The sequence below is a fragment of the Odocoileus virginianus genome, chromosome 29 (assembly GCF_023699985.2).
Source record: "Odocoileus virginianus isolate 20LAN1187 ecotype Illinois chromosome 29, Ovbor_1.2, whole genome shotgun sequence".
NCBI classification, from domain to species: domain Eukaryota; kingdom Metazoa; phylum Chordata; class Mammalia; order Artiodactyla; family Cervidae; genus Odocoileus; species Odocoileus virginianus.
In genome coordinates this window covers 25,102,067-25,120,357 of record NC_069702.1, presented here as the reverse complement: position 1 = coordinate 25,120,357, position 18,291 = coordinate 25,102,067, and the positions used below count along the sequence as shown (strand labels likewise).

General features: G+C 43.0%; 1 protein-coding gene across 3 annotated transcripts in view; it reads right to left on the bottom strand.

Annotated features, from left to right (window-relative positions):
* The window catches only part of NAAA (N-acylethanolamine acid amidase), a 33,416-nt gene extending 17,526 nt beyond the window's left edge, over positions 1-15,890 (bottom strand). For 2 of the 3 annotated variants that reach the window (XM_020904149.2, XM_020904150.2), the window contains exons 1-7: positions 15,289-15,803; positions 14,556-14,720; positions 11,496-11,622; positions 6,462-6,552; positions 4,794-4,870; positions 605-777; positions 387-449 (exon numbers count right to left, since the gene is read on the bottom strand). In XM_020904149.2, the coding sequence (XP_020759808.2) occupies positions 387-449; positions 605-777; positions 4,794-4,870; positions 6,462-6,552; positions 11,496-11,622; positions 14,556-14,720; positions 15,289-15,788 (1,196 nt within the window). In that variant the 5' untranslated portion in view covers positions 15,789-15,803. Of the gene's footprint in view, positions 1-386; positions 450-604; positions 778-4,793; positions 4,871-6,461; positions 6,553-11,495; positions 11,623-14,555; positions 14,721-15,288 lie in introns of all 3 variants that reach the window. The other variant, XM_020904148.2, reaches the window with a different exon arrangement.
* Positions 15,891-18,291: the final 2,401 nt, after the last annotated feature.

Below are 18,291 nucleotides of genomic sequence, written 5' to 3'. Positions count from 1 at the left end.
AAAGCTATCACAACATTGTTAATCAGTTATACCCCAATGCAAAATAAAAAGTTTTAAATAAAAAATAAAAAGGGTGGGGGGAAGATGGGTCAACAGAGGCTCAAGAGGACACCCAGTGAGTCATCAGCAGAGCTAGTGGGGAAATCTAGGATTCCTGACCCCAAGGCCAGAATCAAGCTTGTCCTCCCAACTCCCAACCAGCTTCCTGTCATGCTCTCTGCCACATACATGCTCTCTCCCATCCTGGCCGAGGTCCTGGCCAGGGGCCCAAGTACATCTTCTGAGAGGGGACAGCACCTGTAGCCCTTTCCACTTCCTGGAGCAGGAGGGGCACGTTCTCCTGACCACAAGAAAACACTGCAAACCAGGCAGCGTGCAGAGCCTACCTTCGGTCATCTCCTTTAGGCACTGGCTTCCAGTGGTCATAATTTGTCTCAACTCGGAACCACCTGCAACAAAGCACATCATCTTGTCTTACCCAAGGTCATTTGGGACACAGCTAAAGAAAAAAGCATATATAAAAATAAAGAATATCTCTAGGCTCATCAATTAAAAAAAAAAAGATTATTGATACAAAATGACCAGAGCCTTTAATTCTACTCACGCTCCATTTAAAGGATCTAGAGACCATATGTCTGCAGGGCCACCTCTGTTCCTCGTGATGACCACTCCCTCCTTGGGGGATATGCCGCCAACAATGTAATAAACATTCGCAATAAGTGGAGTCTTGGCCAGTTTGTAAATAGCTGCTTCAAAGTTTTCTGATTCACTCAGAGTCTGAACAGAAAGACAAACCTGCATTAGCATCATCATAGTTGTCACTTACCCACACCAGGTGATGGACAATTGGTCCAAAACACATACTCCTGCTCTATGAACCCATGGCTATAATCTTGAACTGCTCTGCCCTCATTCCCTTGTCATCAGGGCTCCTGAGATGAAGGAGGCTCCAGTGGAAAGGCAACAGCAGGAGGATTTTTCTCACAAAAGAAGAGAACTTTGACATGTTCTTTTGTGGTGAGAAGGCTTCCCTTGTGGCTCAGCTGGTAAAGAATCTGCCAGCAATGCAGGAGACCTGGGTTCAATCCCTGGGATGGGAAGATCCCCTGGAGAAGGGAAAGGCTACCCACTCCAGTATTCTGGCCTGGAGAATTCCATCAACTGTACAGTCCATGGGGCTGCAAAGAGTCAGACACGACTGAGCGACTTTCACTTCACTTGGGTGAGAGACCCTGCTCACCAAAACAAAGGCTGTATGATTTCAAGGCAGATCACCCTGGCAAAGGTCTCCCCATGCTCTTCACTGATTTGTTCGCTCAGCTGGCATTTCTTGAATACCTATCCTATGTGCCAGGCACTGTGCTGTGTGGCAACAGAGCTGTCAATATGATGGTCCTTATTTTCCCCAAAACTTCCATAGATGAAAGTAAAGTCAACAGGCAATAGTGACACAACATAATGAGTGTCAACACCAGAGAAGCAGATGCTGCGGAAGTCACAGCAGGGGACTGGTCCTTACCCAGGACATTGAGGAGACCTCCAAGGGAGGTGTCACATGAGCTGAGGTCAGAGAGACAAACAGAAGTCAGACCAGAGAAAGCAGTGATTGTGTGGGTTGGGAGTGGGGGTGGGGAAGAGCCGCAGCTCAATGGAACAGATTAGCAAAGGGCTGGAGAGGAAAGACAGCGGGTTGTGTTAGAGTGGCAAGCTGAACTGGACTTCCTGAACACTTCCTCAGGTCCACAGCACGGATGGTTAAGGGGATCACTTTCCAAATCTTCTGCTTCCATGCGTACTCCCTCCTCAAGCTGATCTTGCTGGAGAGAGTCCTGGCTACAGGGCCAGTCCCTCCCACCTGCACCTTCACCAACGCTATTTCATCACTTTTAGAAAGTACAGCCATCTCACCCTCCTGAATAGTGCCAAAGCCCAGTGTCAAGGGTAGGGAGAAGGCAAACAAAAGAACGATTCAAAACACTGGTGTCTGCAAAGGTGCCATCATTCAGCATCATAAACCATTAGTCACTTGCTGTCAGGCTGGGGTAGTGAGACTTGAGCTGGTTTGTTCTGAACTCAGCAAAATTATATGTGAGACAATAGGAGGTGATATTGTGATGGAATATGTGATGGAATATTTTTTGGATTATGTTACCTATAGCATCCCCCAAGTGCTAGCGAAGAATTCATTGCCTCTAACAGAATTTTGCGAGAACAAAGCCAAAGAACATCAGTAAGAAATCCTGAAAGTAGCTGGACTTTCCTGGTGGTCCAGTGCTTATGACTTCATGCTTCCAATTCAGAGGCCATGGGTTCGATCCCTGGTTAGGGAACTAAGATCCCACACACCACAGGGTGCAGTCAAAAGAAAGAAGGAAAAAAAGAAATCCTGAAGGCAGTGGTGACTGCTATTATTCACCCTAGTGACATACTGAGGGGAAGACAGGAACAGTATCTATTTCAGGGAACAGAGGAAGTAGACAGTGACTGCTAACGGGTGCAGGTTTCTCTGCACCCACTGCAGGGGAATGAAGATGTTCTAAAACTGTAGTGATGGTTGCATAACTGTGAATTATACTAAAAACTAGTCAGTTGTATATTTTTAAATGGATGAATAGTATGGTGTATGAATTACACAGCATTACCTCAGTTAAATATACATCTACCTTATGACCCAACAATTTCACTCTTAAGTACTTATGTAACCAACTAAACTGGATATAAGTTTACAAAAAGACTGGCACTAGAATTTATACACAGCCTTATTCATAAGCACTGGACCACCAGGAAAGTCCAGCAACTTTCAGGATTTTTCTTACTGATTTCCTTTGGCTTTGTTCTTACAGAATTCTGTTAGAGGCAATGAATTCTTCACTAGCACTTGTGGGATGCTATAGGTAACATAAACCAAAACATATTCCATCATGTATTCTATCACAATATCACCTCCTATTGCCTCACATATAATTTTGCTGAGTTCAGAACAAAACAACTCAACAGCCCCAAACTGGAAATGACCCAATGTCCATTTATTAACAATAAAATGGATAAATTGTGGCACACTTGTACAACTGAATCTTCTTCGATAATAAAAAGGAAAGAACTAGTGATATCAATAAGGATGAGTTTGAAAAACATGCTGAGTGAAAGAAAAACAGTCTATATACTATGATTTTGGGTATACGAATTCTAGAACAGGCAAAACTTCTTATACTGATAGAAGTCAGAGTGGTGCCTGGCAAGGAGGTGGAGAGTCAGAGAAGGTTGGAAGTTGACTAGGAAGGAGCACTAGGGAAAATTTCCAGGGACATTTGGAAACATCTGCCAACTAAAAACTGTCACCCACTGTGTGCCTCCACAAAGATCAGGTCACTAGCCACTGCAGTCGCTGACCTTCAACACACTCTGAAAGGAGTTCAAGGTGGAGAGATCAGGAATGAGGCATTTTGTGTTCTGGAAAAAACCGGCAGAACAGGGCCTTCGAATAGTTACTTTCAGGAGAAGATTTTATGAGCCCAATTCTTTCATTTCCTCATATCTAGAAAAGCATTAATATCATCAACGATGACATCTGCTCCTTATGACTAGCGGCAAGCCTCTGCCAAAAGAAGTGCTTGACAGTCCGCTCCCCCTTCACTGAAATCATATATTATACTGACCTTCCCCCATCTCTTTGGAGCAGTTTCTCAGAGCTATCTGAAATGATGACTCCCTGGCTATACTCCTCATTCTGCTGCAAATAAAACTTAACTCACAACTCTTACATTGTACATTTCATTTTAGTTGTTAGGGTCTATATTTTGTGTATGTTTTGTGGTTACAAAGATGGATAAATGAGTGTGTAAAATTGCCAGAACACACTGAACAAAACCCTTAATATTTCTGCATTTCATTGTATGTAAATTATAAAATGGAAAAAAAAAAACACACTCTTGGTATTTAGATTCCCCTGGAAAGATTTAAATTATAGTTTTATTTATAAATGTCAACATGTCCAATACAGTGGATTTTTGCAGCTTTTTAATCTTCTGATGAAATATTTTAGAGATTATCTTAAAAATATGTGAAGGGTGCAGTGTTTATCAACATATTTAGGGAATATTCAAGTAAAAAGTTTAGGAAAATTTCAAGCCTAGGGAGTCTTGATTACTTATACCAGGACAACAAAAGACCCAAAAGGGAGGCAAGGCCAGCTCCTTTCACCAGAGGTGTGCTCCAGAAAAATGTGCTTTCTGTGGTCAGACCACAATTTATACGTGGCTTGGAACTCTGCTGACTAATAGGTAACGTAAAGCCGGATGTTCCTTTTGTTGTGCATAGAGTTATCTTCTAATACATCTGTTTTGCTCATTAAGATCCTTGCTGATGGAGATGAATGCATTTGCAGTTGGAGATTCTAAGAGAAGGGTACATCTATATCCTTAGAAAAGCTTGGTCTCTTATTGCAATCAGCTATTGTGGAAAACTGGAGCCTATGACAAAGATTCTCCTTCTTGACCAAACTCTAGCCAGACACCTTGAAGTACAGCCTCTTCATGTTTTGTGTGCACTATGTGCTCAATTGCTCAGTTGTGTCCAGCTCTTGCAACCTCATGGACTGTAGCCCTCTAAGCTCCTCCGTCCATGGGATTCTCCAGGCAAGAATACTGGAGTGTGTTGCCATTTCCTTCTCCAGGGGATCTTCCCAACCCAGGAATGGATCTCGCATCTCCTGCATTGGCAGGCAGGATTCTTTACCACTGAACCACCAGGGAAGCCCTTAGGGTGAAGTGAGCTCGACAAGTAAAAATACTTACAGTGCGGAGAAGCCAGCTGACCGGTGAGTGTCTCCGAAAAAGGGCCGCGATCATATTCTCCCACCACCAGCCTTTATCTGCCAAGGAAGGAATGATAATGTTGACACACACTAGAATTGCTGCCCCAGAGGCACATTTTATTGTTCAGGCATTTTAACTCAATCTTAGCAAGCTAATCATAGAACTAGTTTTCATTAGGTTAAGGTTTAAAAGAGGTTTGTTTTTTGTGTTTTTAGCCTGTTCATACCATAATGATCAGTTAAACAATCTGAGCCACAAAGTGATGAAAGCAAAGCCCCTTTTGTTCATTCTCTGTAAAACTTCAGTAACTGTCATGCTGTGGTTTGGGTACCACTGGTTGAGAATTAGTCTCATTCATAGCTGACACTTAAGGAAATGATGAAGAAATATAAGAGGATAAAGAACTATTATGGACACGGATACATCCTCAACCAGCATCTTACTTGTCAGGCTTATATAAAAAAGTAAGAATAACGGAAATAAAGAGACTCCTGGTACATGTCTTTCTCCTTTATTCAGTTGCAAATTCCTGAGGACAGAGGCCAAGGACAGAGCCGAGTTTTCTCCCGGTTTCCCACATGTTGGGTAAGTGAGTGGTGTCCCCTGAACCTTGGGCCATGGCGGTGGGCTGTATAATAGCGCAATGAGGCAAGGACCCAGGAGATCAAATTGAGAACCATCTCTCCCATCTACTAGCTGTCCTTTCACCTTGTAACTTCAGTTTCCTGTTTTGCATAATAGATTCAGTTAATAATATCAGCCCAGCCTAATTAACAGGACTGGCTAACTAACAGGAGGGTCTAATGAGACAACTTAGAGAAAATTTTTCACAGAAAATGGTAAAGTGCTTTACAGATGTTGCTTGTATAATGCCATCATTATATCCTCTGATGACTGCAACCGTTTCCAGACAGTCTTGTTTCCATCTTAACCCAACATGATCTAGCCTCTATAGAGCAACCAAATGAAAGTTAAGAATGTAAAAGCAAAACAGATCTGTTCACCCCGGCCTAAAATCTTCCTGTGAAAGTTGCTCAGTGGTGTCTGACTCTTTGCGACCCCATGGACTACTGGAGTGGGTAGCCCTTCCCTTCTCCAGGGGATCTCCCCAACCCAGGGATTGAATCAGGGTCTCCTGCATTGCAGGTGGATTATTTATCAACTGAGCTACCAGGGAAGCCCTAGAATCTTCCTAGGGCTTCCATTTTGCTTAAAACCCAAACTCCTCCTCACAACCCTGCCCCTGGCTTCAGCCTCCTTCTCCATCTCTAATATATTCCCCCTTACTCCATCCTGTAGCCACATCACAGTCCTCTGTTTCTGGGATTCCTCCCCCAGCTTCTGTAGACCTGGGGTCTACATTGCTCTACAGGAAGGTCAAGCCTTCCCTGACCCTATCCCTGTAGTACTTGCTCCATGCCCGACTTCATTCTCTACCACATCTTCCTGTGTTACTTTCTTGGGAGCACTTATCAGTAGCTGAAATCCTGTTCACTGCTCACACGCACACTGCCCGCCTTCCCCCACTAAAATGGAAGTACGGAGCACGGACGGTGTTCCACGTCTCTGTTGGCTGAGTGAATGATGTTCTGGGATAAAACTGAACAGGGATAGAGCTGAAAATGCTTGGGAGTTTGTTCTGAGTACCTCTTTCGTCACCAGAAACTGTAAACTTGTGTGGACTCTGACCCGTCCATAATCCTACATAGCCAACAAAGGTGGTTCCTGTGTAGGCAATCTGAAATCAAGAGATAAGACATCATCTCATTACTCCAACCAAAAGTACTTTGAAATACCTGTTTTTCCCCCAGATTTCATGGATTTCTTTTTTTTTTTTCTTTTTTTAAGTTCCAACCTAATACTCTGAAATAGCCTTCTAGATTTAACTTTGAGGGCCCAGGGACAGAAGTCAGTGGATCTGTGACCTTGGATGAGGAAAAAAAAAAGATACATCTTTATTTTCACTAACTTCTAACGGAAATTTTACTCCCTCTGTAATGAATAAATGCAAGAACTCATGTAGTTATAGAGTGCCTATGGTCATCACCAGGAGAAATTGCAGGTATTTCACATACATAATGGTATCATACATACATATCTTGAAATACCATTCATACTTATCACTATTCTGCATTTATGGTGGAGTTATTAGACCCATTGTTAAATTTTACTAGCTAATGTATTAAGAAAAGTATAATATAGAAATAACTGTATTTCAACATAACTGGTTTTCTTCACAATGTGGTACGTTTTATTTTATGTATTTATAAAACATTATTTTAAGAAGGGGTCAATAAGCTTCATCAAACTGCTCCATACAGAAAAAAAAGCTCCATACTAGAAGTAGCAAATGGGCTTCCATTTAAAAACTTGTGTTGATTTAATTATAAGAAATTAATATCATGCTCTTATAAACTCCACAAAGTAAAGGGAAACAAGTGAGACTGTTTACTAATAATCAAATTTAAAGTTTAATTATGAAAAAATTTTTTTACATACATCTTTCACTTAATCCCCTGATTATTCCATGGAGTTACAGGGATTACTCCCACATTATTTATTCTTTTTTTTTTTTTTTTTTGCTTTGCTCTTACTTTAAATTAAAGAAATGAACTCCAATAACTGCAAGACATTACTATATCCCTGAGGAAAAAAAAGACACTCTACCAGCTATTTCAGACACCAGATTTCATTTTTCTTTGTGGGGGGGCCACATCATGCAACATATGGGATCTTAGTTCCCAGACCAGGAATCGAACTCACACTCCTTGCACTGAAAGCAGAGAGTCTTAACCACTGGACCACCAGGGAAGTCCTGGATTTCAATTTTCAAAGAAGTACTTAGAAGAGTGCCTAGCTCATATGGTTAAATAAAGGTGAACTAATATTTTTGTATTTTGAGAAATGAATGGGCATAGCTTCATTTTTTTCCTAAAAAGCTGAATTTTATGCCAGTAACTTTCATTTAGCCATATATTTCCACCTTGTTCAATTGTAAAATAATTTAAAGTGGCTAAATTACAAGAGAAAATGCAATGGCCTCAGTTTTCTAAATGACCTCTTACCCAAGACACACTGAGGGCCTTCCATGAATTCTCCCCATTTCCATTCATGGAGGTAAAATGGAAAGAAGTCTACTCATTATTAAAGCCCTTGCAAAATGTAACTATAGGAAGAAAAAAGTAATCATATGGTCACTTCATTCTCATGATACACTGACACTCACTTTTGTCACTTTTGAAGAGTTCAGAAAATTAAAGTTATAAAAATAAAAATCACTTGCAGTTTCCCAGATATTTTAGAATACGTAATTATAACTATAAGATAGAATTTGTAAAGATATGGTATCTTGTAGCTCTGAAAAATTGCTTTTATTTCTAAATTTCTATGCTTTCAACTGGACTTCCCAGGTGGCTCAGTGGTGAAGAAACCACCTGCCAATGCAGGAGATGCAGTTTCAATCCCTGGGTCCGGAAGATCCCTTGGAGGAAGAAATGGCAACCACTCTAATATTCCTGCCTGGGAAATCCTGTAGACAGGGTAGCCTGGCAGGCTGCAGTCCATGGGGTTGCAAAGAGTCAGCGATGACTTAGTGACTGAACATGCATGAATGCTTTCAATTGTCTGTGACAGGTCATTTTGTATAAACTCTTTGCTGGGGCAGGAGACTAATTTACAAACTGAGTTTTGCAGAGAAAACTGCTTGAAGGTTGAAGGCCTGGGTTTGGTCCTCATCTCCTGTTGCTTGGAGAAAGTCACTGTCTAAGGCCCGGCCCTTTCATCTGGCAGATAAGAATGGAAGTATTGATTTGAGTCTGTTTCACAGGGCTGCTATGCAGATCAAAGGAAGTCCTGTATCTGAAAATACTTTTAAAACTATGACTACTAGATAAGAATAAGCTTAATTTAGTTCAGTTCAGTTCAGTCGCTCAGTCGTGTCTGACTCTTTGCGACCCCATGAACCCCAGTATGCCAGGCTTCCCTGTCCATCACAAACATCTGGAAGTTCAAGTATTGCTGAAGCCTGGCTTGGAGAATTTTGAGCATTTTACTAGCGTGTGAGATGAGTGTAATTGTGCAGTAGGTTGAGCATTCTTTGGCATTGCCTTTCTTTGTGACTGGAATGAAAAGTGACCTTTTCCAGTCCTGTGGCCACTGTTGAGTTTTCCAAATTTGCTGACATATTGAGTGCAGCACTTTCACAGCATCATCTTTCAGGATTTGAAATAGCTCAACTGGAATTCCATCACCTCCACTAGCTTTGTTCTTAGTGATGCTTCCTAAGGCCCACTTGACTTCACATTCCAGGATGTCTGGCTCTAGGTGAGTGTGAGTGATCACACCATCGTGATTATCTGGGTCGTGAAGATCTTTTTTGTACAGTTCTTCTGTGTATTCTTGGCACCTCTTCTTAATATCTTCTTCTTCTGTTAGGTCCATACCATTTCTGTCCTTTATTGAGCCTATCTTTGCATGAAATGTTCCCTTGGTATCTCTAATTTTCTTGAAGAGATCTCTAGTCTTTTCCATTCTATTGTTTTCCTCTATTTCTTTGCATTGATCACTGAGGAAGGCTTTCTTATCTCTCCTTGCTATTCTTTGGAACTCTGCATTCAAATGGGTATATCTTTCCTTTTTTCCTTTGCTTTTCACTTCTCTTCTTTTCACAGCTATTTGTGAGGCCTCCTCAGACAGCCATTTTGCTTTTTTGCATTTCTTTTTCTTGGGGATGGTCTTGATTCCTGCCTCCTGTACAATGTCATGAACCTCCATCCATAGTTCATCAGGCTCTCTATCAGATCTAGTCCCTTAAATCTATTTCTCACTTCCACTGTATAGTCATAAGGGATTTAAGAGCTTAATTATTCAGTGGATAACTTGTTATTGGGCAGACAATCTGTTCTTTTATTTTTTTATATTTATTTATTTGGCTGTGCCAGGTCTTTGTTGCAGCATGCAGGATCTTTAGTTGTGTCATCTTTTTTTTTTTTTTTTCAGTTGCAGCATGCAGGATATAGTTTCCTGACCAGAGATGGAACCTGGCCCCCTGCATTGGGAGCATGGAGTCTCAGCCACTAGACCACCAGGGAAGTCCCAGGATAACCAGATAACCTGTTCTTAATTTAGCAAAACAATTTATTGGTCATGAGCCCTCATCAGAAAGACAATACGCAAGTGTAAACAGTTAAATTTGATGATAATAGCCTGAGCACTGAGAAAAGCCAAACCAATAACAGACTGTTTGCCATGGGAGCTCTAGGAGTAACAGAAACAAATTAAACAACTGTTGGTTAGGGTGAGTCTAGAGGGAGCGGTTGAAATTATTTTTATTGCATTTATGTCAATTTTTAAGAATTTTTTCTTACTGTAGAATAATGGAGAAAAGCATAAAGTAGTAAATGAAAATAATTAGTGTCCCCTCATTCAGTAATAATTACTAACATTTTGGCAGATGTCCTTTCAGAATGTATTTTCATGGATATTCCATCATTGCTACCACTTAAAACTATTTTTGAAGTAAACCTTCAGTTACAAATCAAATTGGTAATAGTGCTGAAGTGAAGGAATGAAATTGGGAAAAGGAGAAACTTGCACCTTAAATTTCTGTACTGTTTGAATGTTTACGACAATTTTTGTTTGTAAAAGCAAATGAGTTTTTAGTAAATGAGCTTCTAGTATTTGTGACTCAACCTCTAAATGCAAAGAACAAATGAAATAAAATCCTTAAACAATGTTCCCCCTGCAAAGCCAAGGTCTGACTTTTGGATGGTCTGCTCTGTTTCATGGCAATGATATGCTTTGGGTATTTCAGCAAACACTGATTACTACTATATCCCTAGATTTTTACACAGAAATGTGACAACAGTACACATTTGGTTGTACTTTTAAAGAAACTAGGATGAAAAAAAAGATTTAAGTATAATTTCTTAAATATGAAAAATAAGAGAGTTGTATGGGTCAATTATAGTTGTAAAGAACTATTTATTATTTGGCCACTATTTATCCAGCATCTACCTTGTGCTTTGCATAGATCACTTCATTTAACCTTTATAATTATCTCCATAAAGTAGTCATTAACCTCTCTGAGCTGTAATCTGCAAAATGGGTATAAGTAATTTCTCAAGTTCACAAAGGAAGTGACAGAAGTAAGATTCAAACCCAGCCCTGTTAGATCCCCAAAGTAGGTATTCCTAGCCATTGTGCTATCCAGCCCCTCCCTATTCTAGCAGCAGCCAGAACATGGAAAAGCAAAGAGCTGACTTAGTATCAGAAGTAGATGATTGGGACTTCCCTGGCCATCCAGTGGTTAAAATTTTGCCTTCCAGTGCTGGGGGTGCAGGTTCAATCCCTGTTTAGGGAACTAAGATTCTGCATGCTGAATGGTCCAGCAAACAAAAAAAAAAAAAAAAAAACACACCAAGTAGAGGATTGATCACACCTCCATAGAGATTTCCCTAGGGAAAAGTGATTGAGCTGTGTAAGCAGGTGCTCAATAATAATACATGACTCTCATTTCTACAGGCATACTTGATGTAAATCTCTCCATAGTTTTGTTTTTCCAGGAGGTTGATATTTTTTGTATCTTAAATTGATAACACACTTAAGCTGCAGACCATCTAAGTGATGGCCAACTGGTTAGCAAGTCTCTGATTTCTGAATCTTACACTGTACGGACTATACCTGCCCACTCTTTATGAACTGTACATCCACAGTCAAGTTGCGTAAGAGACTTCCAAAAGGATAATCCAGATTCCGGCCATGGTAAATGTGGCCTTTGGAGTCCTGAGCCACAATACTGGTGCAGAATCTGGGAAAAGGGAAAAGTTCAACATGAGCAACAAAAACAAGAAAAAGGAAATGAGCTTTTCATTTTAAAAATAAGTCTTTAAAGTGTTTTTTTTTTTTCCTTTTATAAAGAACACATGTGCTATGTAATCCTATGGATTCATAATTCAAGATGAAAAAGACAGCTGGACACAGCTCCAGTGCTTCTTCAGTGTTACTAGACCTTTGCTCTCAGCACACATGACATTGAAAACATACTGAATGAGAATTTCATCCTAAATCTAAATCTGAAATGGACCTATTCTGGGCTCAGCGAGATCACTGAACTTTGCCTGCTCCTCTGCTTGGAAGCATGTATCTATTTAACATGCTATTCAAAGCTGGTTGAAGCTCATCTCTCTTCCAAATTTCTCAGAAAGAGTACAATGGCACCAAACTATTCTGCCTCACAAATTGTTTCACTTTCTCTTCTTGAGAAAGGGGTGAACAATTTAGGGGGTTGGCACTTTTCCAGTCCTTCTTAGGGCTCCCTGCAGATAGCTAACAAGAGAAAAGAATCTTTTAAGAACTACCAGCCAGAGGGATATATTTTGAGGAAAAGAGGAAGAGGTTTGTTGTTGTTTTTTTTTTAAGAGGTTTGTTAAGATGTCTAAATGTCCATATTCCCTGAGAATATGTAATGTTACATAAAAAAATTTTTAAATATATTATGTTCAATTCTAGGGCAGGGGAAAGATACACACACAAACTGAGAGGAAATATCCTGAAGGATGGAGGGTCATTTCTGAGTAACAAGATTGTAGTTAATTTTCTTTATTCTTTTCTTTATTAATTTTCAATGATTACATAGCACTTTTATAACTAAGAGAAAACAAATTTTACTTTTTTGTTGTTTACAAAAGGAAGCTTGGTCAGGTCTTAATTTTTTCCAAGGTTTCTGGTGGCACCCTCTTGGCGGTGGAGCCAAGAAGGAGACAAAAGAGACGCAGGTTTGATCCCTGGGTTGGGAAGATCCCCTGGAGAAGGGGATGGCTACTCACTCCAGTGTTCTTGCCGAGAGAATCCCATGGATGGAGGAGCCTGGTCGGCTACAGTCCATGGGGTCGCAAAGAGTCGGACACAACTGAGCAACTAAACCACCATCACCACCGCTATCGAGGTTTCTGATCTTCAAAGAGTTCATGGCAAGAAGGGAACTGACAGAACACCGGAAGTAGATAAAGTCTGTAGACGTTCTGTCAAAGGTGATTTTTCAAAATTGGGGAGGCAACAATTCTTCTGTGTCCTGCCAAATGTTTTTTCATGAGAGGCCCCCAAGCACAGGTGACATCTAGGGAGCTGGGCTCTGCTCTGGGAGATGCGCCACAGTGCACCGGGGACACGTAATTTTACCAGCAGCTCTGACGACTCAACATGCACCCGACTCAGCAAATTGTCCCCTTTGAGGCTCGATTTCCACATGACAAAATGTAATACCATCTCCAGGGCCTCGTACCTACTAGGCTCGATAAAGGGTAGCTGCTGCTGCTAAGTCACTTCAGTCGCGTCCAACTCGGTGCGACCCCATAGACAGCAGCCCACCAGGCTCCTCTGTCCATGGGATTCTCTAGGCAAGAATACTGGAGTGGGTTGCCATTTCCTTCTCCACAAGGGTAGCTAGTCTTACTTAAGTCTGAGCAAACTCCAGAAGATAGTGGAGGACAAAGGAGCCTGGCGTGCTACAGTCCATGAAGTCACAGAGTCATGACTTAGTGACTGAACAACGACAACCACAGTTTTGCTTAATCTTATTCAAAAAATCTTATACCAGAAATGAGGACAAAACATTTCCTTTGTTAATGCTGGTGGAATCTGCATTAGCACTGCAAGATGCTTTTCCTTGTCAGGCAATTCAGTATATACCTTAACATCAAATCCAAAAGTCAGAATCTTTTTACTAGAACTTTTGCTTTAGTTGGTTTGAACACAGTGACTCCAGCAAAAGAAGAGGAAAATGAAAATAACTGATTTTTTTCATTGAGAAAGTCACATGTCAGAATAGCAAAAAGATAGGGGTAGGAGACAAAGAATGACAAAATTAACTTGGGTCAATTGAAAAAGCACTTTAACATATTTGCATCTATTTGTGTCTTAAAACATTTCCCTGAAGAGGATGGCAGTTACGGTGCTTCTTAACCTATCCTGCCTAGGTATTCCAGGAGATGCCAAGAAGCAGTAAAGTTTCATTATCCAAAGGGAAAAAAAATGTTTTCTTTTAATATCTTTTGCAAGCAGAAGTTATAAGTATCTAAAAGATGTTACTAGATGAAGCTGGTCTGGTGGCAAAACAGTAAGTCCTGAAGACAGAAATCAAGTTAAATCTTACTTCCGAGACCTGTTACTGGGCCCACAGACTTGAGGCTCCCCCTGACTCTGCCTGGGATCACCCACACACTCTTCATTGCCTTTCCCTATGTGCACCACGGCCGATCATGCCCACTGCAGGTATCAAATACTGGCTAGCTATACTAGCCAGAACAGTGTAGCCGGTGCTCCCATCCCCGGAAGAAATGGGCTGATTTGAAAGAGGAATCATAATCACTAGCAATGATGATGAGGTTGGACAGTCACTGGGTTAACTTAAGTGGGGGATTGTTTCAAAACTTTCCTGGGAGACTACGTGTTAGCAGAGTTTTGAAAGTGGGAGGCTACCCGGATTGAAGAAGGGAAAAAAGGGGGCTTCAGATCCAAGAACAACAGTTCAGTGTTGAGGTCAGAGAAGGGGCTTTTCTTCTTGAAGCTCATAATCTGCTGCTCAGACTCACCCAGAGAAGCAAAGAGGAAGCACTGCAGGCCTCTGGGGAGCCCGGTCACCACCCTCTTTTTATCACACTGAAAACACATCTCCTCCCACTGAAATGTCGCCGGAATCCCCGCTAAATTCCAAGTTAATCCGCGCTAGCGCTGCGCACTCACGCGCTGAACTCATAGGCCAGGTTGAGAAGAATGCAGTCGACCAGGTTGAAGTCCAGGGCGTCGCACATGCCGCGTATCTCGTCGGTGAAGGGCTGCGGCAGGAAGAGTTCCAGCTCCCGGGCAACTTTTCTGATCAATGCGAGGACCCACTGGGGGACAAAATCTCTAGAAAGGAAAAACCACGAGGGTGTCTGATCTGCTCGGAGGTCGGTACTATGCGTGTACACTGGGGTGCTGGGGAGAGGGGGTAACCTAAAGCTTTCGTCCTCGGGGTGAGTTCTAGATGCCTCCCTTACCCAGAGAGCTGACAATCCAGATCCAGCCAGCATCACCCGAACGCAGAGTCCAGGAGAGAAAAGAACATTCAAGAGCGGGAAGGAGGGCGACGGAGAGTGGTTCCCAAAGGGGTGAGCCTGGGGTCCCTCGAGGCCTGCTAGGAGTGCGTGGGGGTGCGTTCCCTACTCTGTAGCTGAGCAGCCGGGGCGACGGCCCGGGTGACACAATCCGCTCGCCACCTTGATCCACAACGGCCGGTGGACGGGCGTGCCATTGGTGACACCGGACTTTAAAGTCAAACCAGCTGCGCCGGGTCACCCCCAAGCCCGACGCGGCCGGCCCGGAGCAGTGGCCAATGCCAGTCCAGATGCCCGGGGACTGGAGAGTTGTTTGGGCAGCACGTGTTTGGACTTTGCCACACTCCCTCCCGCGCCCGCGCCCCCTCGTCCGCGCTCACCCGATGATGTGGGCCATGGCGGAGCGCAAGAAGTCCCGGTCGTAATGCTGCAGCACCGGCAGCCAGCGCAACTGGGGGGCCGCGTCCAGGCTCACGTTGAAGAGCGGCGGGGCAGGGGGCGCGGCGGCGGCCGACACCCCGGCTCCGGCCAGCAGCAGCAGCAGCAGCAGCGCCAGCGGCGCGCACTCTGGCCGGCGGCTCTCATTGCTCGGGCGGCCACAGTTGGGACCCTGCGGCCAGCAGCTGAGCCCCGGAGGCGCTCTGGGGAAGCAGGAGGAGGCGGAGCCTGGGGCTGGAGGGGGAGCTTGCGCGCCGCTCGGCCCGCCTGATCGCTGGGATCCGGAACTGCGAGTAGAGCCGCCTCCCCAGCCTAGCCTGTGGGCTCCCGCCCGGATGCCTCCAGACCACGCCCCCATCCCCGCTCCAAGTGTGCGGCCGGGTTCCAGGTCCCGGGACGCTAAATGCGGCCGCCGGCTTCTCGCTGCCGCTCCCCGCCCCATCCCACCCAGGTGGGCAGAGGGCGTGTAACCGGCGGCGTAGAGGGTATTTAAGAAAATGATTTCAGCGTTGAAGCGGGACAGTCCTATTGGGGTAGGAAGAGTCCTCCTACCCCCACCTTACTTGCTTTTAAATTCTTTAAAGGTTTATATGGATTTTATAAGGGGAAGGAGAGCTTTTTCAGTTCAACAGTCCCACTTCTCAGTTGCTTTTTTAAAAAGCTAAAAACTTAGCTAACATCTATGTGCCAAGTGCTTTTGCCCTTTCTGTCTCATCTAACCATCAAAACAAGCCAGAACACTGTATCACAATCTACAAGGGATGGAATAGGGTGGGGGTGGGGGGTGACGGAGGCAGAGGGACGTTCAAGAGGGATGGGATACACATAGTTATGACTGACTGACGTTGATGTACGGCAGAGACCACCACAGCATTGTAAAGCAATTCAGCTCAGTTCAGTAGCTCAGCCGTGTCCTACTTTTTGCGATCCGGTGACTGCAGCACGCCAGGCTTCCCTGTCCATCACCGACTCCCGGAGTATGCTCAAACTCATGTCCATAGAGTAGGTGATGCCATCCAACCATCTCATCCTCTGTCATCCCCTTCTCCTCCTACCTTCTATCTTTCCCAGCGTCAGGGTCTTTCCCAATGAGTCAGTTATTTGAATCAAGTGCCAAAGTGTTGGAGTTTCGCTTCAGCATCAGTCCTTCCAATGAATACTCAGGACTGATCTCCTTTAGGATGAACTGGTTGGATCTCCTTGCAGTCCAAGGAACTCTCAGGAGTCTTCTCCAACACCACAGTTCAAAAGCATCAATTCTTCAACGCTCAGCTTTCTTTATAGTCCAACTCTCACATCCATACATGACTACTGGAAAAACCATAGCTCTGACTAGGCGGACTTTTGTTGGCAAAGTAATGCCTCTGCTTTTTAATATGCTGTCTAGGTTGGGCGTGCTTTTCTTCCAAGGAGTAAGCGTTTTTTAATTTCATGGCTGCAGTCACCGTCTGCAGTGATTTTGGAGCCCAGAAAAATAAAGTCTGCCACTGTTTCCATTGTTTCCCCATCTATTTGCCATGAAATGATGGGACCAGATGCCATGATCTTAGTTTTATGAATGTTGAGTTTTAAGCCAGCTTTTTCACTCTCCTCTCACTTTCATCAAGAGGCTCTTCAGTTCCTCTTCACTTTCTGCCATAAGGGTGGTGTCATCTGCATATCTGAGGTTATTGATATTTCTCCCAGCAATCTTGATTCCAGCTTGTGCTTCATCCAGCCTGGCATTTTTCATGATGTACTCTGCATATAAGTTAAATAAGTAGGGTGATAATATAAAGCCTTGACGTACTCCTTCCCTGACTTGGAACCAGTCTGTTGTTCCATGTCTAGTTCTAACATTGCTTCTTGACCTGCATACAGATTTCTCAGGAGGCAGGTCAGGTGATCTGGCATTCCCATCTCTTTCAGAATTTTCCAGTTTGTTGTGATCCACACAGTCAAAGGCTTTGGCATAGTCAATAAAGCAGAAATAGATGTTTTTCTGGAAATCTCTTGCTTTTTTGATGATCCAGCAGATGTTGACAATTTGATCTCTGGTTCCCCTGCCTTTTCTAAATCCAGCTTGAACATCTGGAAGTTCTTGGTTCACGTACTGTTGAAACCTGAGTTGGAGAATTTTGAGCATTACTTTGCTATCATATGAGATGAGTGCAATTGTGCAGTAGTTTGAACATTGTTTGGCATTGCCTTTCTTTGGGATTGGAATGACAACTGGCCTTTTCCAGTCCTGTGGCCACTATTGAGTTTTCCAAATTTGCTGGCATATTGAGTGCAGCACTTTGATAGCATCATCTTTTAGGAAAGTAATTACCCTTCAGTAAAAAATAAATTGGGGGAGAAAAAAACAAGCCAGAAGATAGGTTCTACTGACTCAACCCCCTTTTTCCTGATAAGAAATGTTTTGTAATTTGCCTGAGGTCTCATCGCTGGTGAACTAGCCTCAAAGCCAGACCGTCAGAATCCAACGTCCACCTCATAATCAGTGACTTGAAACATCTTTACCTTTTTGTGTTCCCAGTAAGGGAGACAAAACATGTTAGTCTAGGAAAAATCACTAGACTTAATAAGACAGAAACATTCCTTAATGGTTAGCACTGTTTGTGAAGTGTGTAGGGAGAATTTGGAAAGTTTCTTTTTTCAGTAAGGTTTGCTTTTTTTCAGCCACCCCTCTCCCAACTAGAGTACACCCTCACTACTCCTGATTTTTATAGTGCTGTGTTAATTTCTGCTCTACACCAAAGTGACTCCGTTGTATATATTCTTTTCCATGGTGGTTTATCACAGGATATTGAATATAGCTCCCTGTGCTAACAGCAGGACCTCACTGTTTATCCATTCTATATAAAATAGCACTTTGCATCTGCTAACCCCAACCCTCTGATCCATTCCTCCCCCTGCCCCCCCTTGGTGACCACATATCTGTTCTCTATTTCTGTTTGGTAGGT